The sequence below is a fragment of the Dermacentor variabilis genome, chromosome 1 (assembly GCF_050947875.1).
Source record: "Dermacentor variabilis isolate Ectoservices chromosome 1, ASM5094787v1, whole genome shotgun sequence".
NCBI classification, from domain to species: Eukaryota; Metazoa; Arthropoda; class Arachnida; order Ixodida; family Ixodidae; genus Dermacentor; species Dermacentor variabilis.
The window spans coordinates 24,754,379-24,761,418 of record NC_134568.1 but is presented as its reverse complement, the minus strand read 5'-3'; the positions used below and the strand labels follow the sequence as shown (position 1 = coordinate 24,761,418).

The following is a 7,040-nucleotide window of genomic DNA, read 5'->3' as shown; positions in this document are numbered from 1 at the left end:
TGTAAAATGAGAATTCGTTTTTCTCGCCAACCACTGCATCTAATTTGACGAGGTTTGTTGCATTTAAAAGAACTTAAAATCCAGTGACTGTTGGTTTTCTAATTATTCATTTAGGTCGTCAAACTTTTATTAAGAATTGGCAAATATCGCAAATTTTCAAAAAAAAAGAACGAAACTATCACGTTCACAACTCTCGAACTCAGCATTAAAAAATTTATTTTATTTATTTCACAATAACCCTAAAGGCCTTCAAGGGAGGGTATTACATACAATTATGATACAATTGTGATATAAAATATCACAATTATGGGAATTGCATCTAATAGTACATCTAAAGCGGACAAATTAGAAGTGTTATACTTTAATCTCAAAAAAGTTAGTAATATGAAAATACAAATTTTGCAAAACCCTTGTCCTCAACGTAGCAAATGCAAGCACAATATGAATTGACATATTGGATTTGTCAGCTTTGAATGATCTAATGAATGCCGTTTACAGAACCGCGATATCCGTTCTTCATGCAGAGCTACTAATTTTTAAAGTTCGTGCCTCTATCTTTCTCGCAATCTTGAATTCAAAACTTTAACAAACTTCAGACCCTAAATCGAAATTCCGCTTCCAACAGACTCTAGAACTTAACTTTCGTTCTCAAATGCAACAAATTTATTGAAAATCGGTCCAGGAGTTACCTCAGAAAAACGTTTTTGGGTTTTTTATGTATTTGAATGGGCCACGTCGGAGTTGGGCCCGAGCTAAAGCTTCCTCTTAAGTATTAATCCGCATGCCTCACATTTTCTGCCTCATGGCCGAACTACAGTTAAGACAAAGCTCCAAAAACTGGCGTTATTGCACCGATTCGCCAACTAATGCTTTCAAAAATGAAACAAAGGAGCTTAAATCTGTAGTAGGGATGTCGATAGATCATCGCAATAAATGAAAACTAAAATAGGACACCGCAAACTTATCGCAGCACAAGTAAGAAGACCACCAAGTTCAACTATAGGCCTTACAAAGTAGTGACGTTCAAACCACCCATGTGAGCGTGTTTATCGGTTCATCACGCTCTCAATCAAGTTGAAAAAGAAAAAAAATCATACAAATTTTTCTCCTGCCGATGCCTGTTCGCTCGTAAAAACCAGCAATCTATTAGGTATTCTTGGGTTTTCGGGCAGGCGTGCCCGTATAATTGCGAAGATCACTCGCTCTGACGTCACGACGAAGTTTTGTCGTCACTTTCCATCATATTCTCGTCTTAGCAGCATCCCCACCTAGAAGTACCGAAACAACAGATTCCTTGTTCAAGACATCTCCTCCAACGCCAATTATCTGACCAGTCGAGCTCGTGTAAGACTACATCGTCTGATTGCGTGCGATATTAGAGCTTTGAATACACCGTCAATCGACGGCGGAGTACAAAGATCTTGCCGCAAATGAGATTTAAAGTAATTTGCGAAGGCCTGAACACTGCGAACAATAACGTTGTTCGGTCATTTAAGATGTAGGGAGCGTACAGTACTACAGCGTGGTATCCACCACGAACGCCGCCTTGAAGTCAATGGTTTCAGCAGCCGAACGGCAATTATAGAGAGAAGAGAATCGAGGTGGGCGCCATAATGTCAGAAACCACTCAAGGAGCACAATATTGAGGAACACCAACTGTATTACCACAATCAATAAATAAATGAACAGCCAGTAAAGTCTTAAAACAATGGGCTAAAATCTAAAACAGTTAAAAGGTTAAACGTTAATGAGTTAAAAACAAAAATTAAGACATTTCGCAGAGCCAATTTCATTTAGGAGTAAGGACATCAAAAGTTCGATAAGCTCATGTCATACACATGGGAAGCGGCAAGGACCATCCAGCAGTGCAGTACACATTCTGCGAGGATGAACGTTAGGGTGATCTTTTGACACCACCGTCCATTTCTCTATCGTTGAGCAAGATTTCGAACTTAACCTTTCCGTGTCGGAGGAAGCCATCATTTTTCAGTGAGGCAATACCTATATGGAATTCTAGGTGAAAGTGCAGCAATGAGTCATCATAGCGGTCGCAGAAACAAGGCATGGCGCGGGAAGTAAACTAACAATGCTTGTGTATTACATTATCCTACACGCTCACGTGCCAAAAAGGCGTCCAACACCTGGAGTCCACTAGCATCCCGTTAAACTCGATCTCCACAGTGAGAGCAGGCCCAGACATACCCCAGCCCTTCAAGACGGCAACCGGTAAGTACGTGTCCCTCATGTGCCACACCATAATCTAGGCAAACTTTTTCCTCGATCCCTGCCGCTGAATGATTACGTCACAGTTTTCCAGGATCAGGACATAAAGCACTTTCCCAATTTTTCTAATCCATGTGGCTGTCATTGATATCGCGCTGGTTGAATGCCGAACGCCACCGTACAAACTCTTACAATGAGCAATTGCATGGTTAGAATCAGGCTTCGGAGAAGTTTGCCGCGAGTGTTCCAGGTCGGCTAAATGTTCCAACTTTAGAAGTATCAGCGCCTTTTCCGCGTGCAACGACAGCGACGACGACGTGTTGGCTTCTTCCGTCGCGTTTCTCAGAAAAGTCAGCTGGTGCGACACGGTTAATGAGATCGTGGCGGCCATTTGAGCCACGTCACCCTTTAAAGTGTGAGATCGGATGCTCCGATCTCTCGAGTAATCCCGGCGAATCTAGTTTCCTGGCTTCTGACTTGTTCTGCAAGCTCATTCAACTGACTCTGGCCGGTCATGGTTGGTGTCTCCCAACACAGTCTTCAGGTGTTCAAGGGCAGCGTTCACGTCTTCAACGGTCAGTGCTGTAGGTTCCGAGGACGGGCACTCTGTGATCGCGGCAGAAACACGGGCAGTGCATCCGGCCACGTAGTGCGTTGACAGGTCTTTGTGCTGGACTCCCTCGCCCATCTCAAACACTCCACCGTGTGAAACGTGCGTTCGGTCTCGTAGTGTTCCAGCACACGCTCCATGGTGCCCGTGTACTCGCAGCCGTGCGCTTCGTTTCAGCAATACACCTTAATAGAAAAAAAATATAAACAATTTTATGAGTGGACAAGATGTTTTTACTAAAGGTGCATTGTATCGCTGCCCCTAACATTTAGAACATACGTTTACATAAAGTTTGGTGTGGACCAACGTACAGATGTAAATATGTTCGAAATCCCCAAGCGGTATCTGTCGCTGTCTAAACATTAAAGACGCATCAAACATGAATATTAGCTCAATGTGAATGACGAAATTGTGCTTCTGATATGAAGATAGCCATTGTTACATAAAAGGCAGGATTGATAAGCCAGAATCGAGGAAAAAGCGACCATACTTCAACTATTCTTTCAGCTCCCAGATAATCTACGGCCACACCAGCATTCTTGAGTATAGTGGAGACCGCTATCTTATTGTTTGCTAGCTTACTTCACAAATAAATGCGGTTCACGCGAAGGGCCTAGGTCGCTGTTATGGAGTGGTTGGTTTGGGAAAAGGGAGGCCTGTAGCGGCTCAGGAATAGTCTTAAAGTAAGAATTTGACGTCGGAATGTAACATCGAAAGAACGCTGTTTATAAGAATCACTAGGAAATATGACTTTGTGATATCCCCAACTTCCTTTTCTCATGTATCATTGCGAATTTCAAGAGAAGAAAGATTATTGCTTGAACAGATAGTGAATTTTATCACTAAAGGAAGCGGACCAATTTTTTCTTGAATTTCGTGTCGAAACGTCAACGCGTATACTTCAGTTCGTCATCACAGATGTAAAGTATTGCCATATATTTTTTTATTTATCTCTTCTGGACTGTCACACTAAGAAATGAAGAAATATCGAGTTCCCACATAATGTTTCACATGAGCCTACAGTGAGTTTCTGTTGTTCTATTGTGTTAGTCTTAATGGACAGTATAAAGGAACCTTTACTGAAGGTGCGTTAGTACATAAGAGTTCGGCAATAGCAAAACGGGCACTCCTATCGTTACGTATGCAGACATGCAGTAGGGCAACTATTGCTAATGCGTAATTCGCTTCCCCCATTCAAAAACCAAACGACTAAAATTGCTTTTCTTCTTCCTTACCTTCAAGGTGCTCGCTTTCCTGGTAGAGGTAATTCATAACCAAAGCACTCCGCTTCTTCGAATGGCTCTTGATCCAATGGGCATTGCCCAACGCCCCCTTCGAAAATGGCTGCGTGGCAAGACAGGCACAGAGCGTTGACCGCACGACAACAGCACGGTACGGCTTGGGATCATGCGGCAGCGGCCGCATACACGCGAATTCGGCACCTCGCCGTCGAAGTGCGTCGGTCGCCAATTGACGCCGGCGACGACGTGGTCTTGAAAACGGTACACCCGTCCCTATCCATGATCCGGTATGGCGTTGCCCTCAAGCACGAGTCCTACGCTCGCACAAGAGCACAGTGGCGTTGCACCGAGCTTATGACTACCGAGTGTCTGATGCACTTTGGCTAAAGTAGCAACAAAGAGAGATAAAGCGGTTCCTGCAACCACTATCGCGTTCAATGCCGAGCAGTTATCGCACCTTCACCTTTCCAACGCTGGTCAGAACAAGTGTTTGGTTACCATCGGCGATGGCCGTTCGTTATAACTACCGCGGATTCGGCAGCAGCAGGTGCATATACATTGAACTTGTTCCATTATCACGTGCCGCCGTCCCGGTATTCGCAATGGCTAAGCAACTGAGAAACGAATGGGATAGTGACTGATTTCTTATCGCCGACTGGAATATCGCGCGTCGTGAAGAAAGCTTCCACTTGTAAGATATCACCGTAACAAGAAACCAATTACAAGAATGCATGACGTAATAGCTCTGCGAAAACCCGCAAGGTGGAGAGAAGCAATTAATAAAGGGAAAATGAGACGTTCAGCCAAACGTAGCGATTGCTACAAAGGAAACTCATACGGGTTCCTCAATAATAAGAAGCCTCGCAGTTAAAGAAAATTGCTTTCCGGTCCTGCACCAGGACATGCGGCAAGCACCCGGCCGTGCACCAAGTCCACGGCCGGTACACGGGTGTTCTTGTATTTGTCCCCCATCGAACTACGCTCGCCTCGGCCAGGATGGGCGTTTTGTTAAAATAAGTAAACGAAACAACACTTCATTTTTACTGAAAGCTTGACTGCGCTTATCTCAAAACTGGTGGTGCTCTCCAAATTTGCAGCAAGCGGATGAGCCCTTGAAATATCTGGCTTCAATTCGTGTATTGGAATATATGCGTTAAACTAATTAATCGAACACTGATTAAGTGAAACTTTCTTAATCCATTATGCGCATTGGCTTACCGTTTAAGTAATGTGTACCTCTTCTTGTATTTCAGAGCAGTAAGTACATTTCTGCTGAATTCATCAGACGATTAAGAAAATCAGTTAACGTTAAAATAAAACACGTAGTATAATGTGTTCTCCCGCTATAGCATTGCATTCTGTGGGTATCAGAAATATGCGCACACGTGGCTCGGATCTGTGAGTCTGGATGACGTGAACCACACCAACCAAATTTCCAAGCTCTGAAGTAGCGCGATCGATTCTGCATCCGGTAGCCGAGCTGTCTGGACCGTAGCGTCATGGCCTCTTCCGGGGCAGCGACAGCGGCCACTTTTGGTCGCGGAAACAGGCTTACCGAAGATGATAAGGAATACCAGTTTATTTCGCCTCAACTGCCGAAAGGACGAATTGAGATTAACACCGTGTTTTTGCACGGTAAAGTACGTGCGAGACCATACAAGGTCGAAGATTTCAGGGACGCTCTACTGCCGACAGGCCTGTTGCCTGACGTGGTATGCATAGGGGCGCACCAGATAAACCACGTCTGGGCAGTGACCCTGACTGATGCCACTGCCACGAAACGCCTTATGGCCTTTAAAGAACTGCAAGTGAAAAGACGACGGTGCGTCATCGTAGACCCGCAGGACCCGCAGGTGAAGCTTAGGCTTCACTGGCTGCTGTATGGCGTTGCAGACGAGTACATAGGACGGCGTTCAAGGCTTTCAGCAAGGTGGAGGAGGTAAGCCGGGAAAGGTCTTCGCGTCCATGGCATTGGCGACAAGACGTCGACCACCAGGACTGTGCTCCTCAAGCTAAAAAGCGGCGTCAAAGTGGAGGACCTTCCTCATCAGGTCCGCGTCGACGGAGAGTTGGCCTTGGTGGTCATCCCCAGTCGACCCATGCAGTGCCTGCGCTGCCAAGGCACGGGACACGTCCGCCGTGAGTGTAACGTCCCGTGCTGTTCCAGGTGCAGACATTTCGGCCACGTTGACGCTGACGGCGTCAAACCCTACGCTGCCGTGACAGAACCAGCAGCGAGTGACGTTGCTGCTGAACACGTCATGGACGTGGTGGAGACGGAGGACGCCGCCAAAGGAACCGGAGACTTGGTTTCGACAGCGACACTCAGCGGCTCATCGACCGCCGGCGCAGGAGGCACGGTGGCTGAGGCTGCCGAGAATACGGGCAAGGCGGTACTGGTCCGGCCTGCAGTGAGCCTTGCTAATGGCACGACGGCAATGCTGCAGGACAAGGAGATCATCGATGGTGAGCGGACTGCGACTCTCGGTACCCCAGTCAAGTGCCTCCACGACGAGACCAAGGACAGGGACGGTGGTGCGACAAGCAACAGCAAGCGGCCGCCGGCGAAGGCGCCTCGAGGAAGGCGGATGGGCTACAAGCCAAAGCCTAATGTACATACCACCTGAAAAGAAGCCTGCGGGCAAAGCGGCCTTGCCTAACGACACCAACAAGCCGGGAGGTCCTGGGGGCGGCTAGCCGAGGGCTAGTCGTGAGCGGTAGGAACCATGCTCCGGGCCTACTTTTCTCTTTAGTTCAACGTGGCTGAAATACCGTCCCTTAGTATTGCCACATTAAACGTGAGAGGGTTGGCGGCTAGTCGTAGGCAAAGTCGGGTCCTACGGTTGGTCACTGACCACGATGTAGATGTACTAGCCGTCCAGGAGACTAAGGTTGACGGAGAGGAGGAGACCGGGTGCATGGTGCGCCGTTTCACGACTAGGTATTTTGCGGTGGTAAATCATGCG

General features: G+C 46.8%; 1 protein-coding gene across 1 annotated transcript; it reads right to left on the bottom strand.

Moving 5' to 3' along the window:
• Positions 1–1,938: 1,938 nt before the first annotated feature.
• Positions 1,939–4,421, bottom strand: LOC142570448 (uncharacterized). The gene is made up of 2 exons (XM_075678836.1): positions 4,069–4,421; positions 1,939–3,018 (listed from the first exon to the last, which is right to left on the bottom strand). Exons 1-2 carry the CDS (start codon positions 4,256–4,258, stop codon positions 2,714–2,716), a joined length of 495 nt encoding a protein of 164 aa, XP_075534951.1. The 5' UTR covers positions 4,259–4,421; the 3' UTR covers positions 1,939–2,713.
• Positions 4,422–7,040: the final 2,619 nt, after the last annotated feature.

Coding starts and splice junctions, on each gene's coding strand:
- LOC142570448 (XM_075678836.1), bottom strand. CDS start 4,258: ATGCGGCCGCTGCCGCATGATCCCAAGCCGTACCGTGCTGTTGTCGTG. Junction 3,019..4,068: donor GGAAAGCGAGCACCTTGAAG/GTAAGGAAGAAG, acceptor TTTTCTATTAAG/GTGTATTGCTGAAACGAAGC.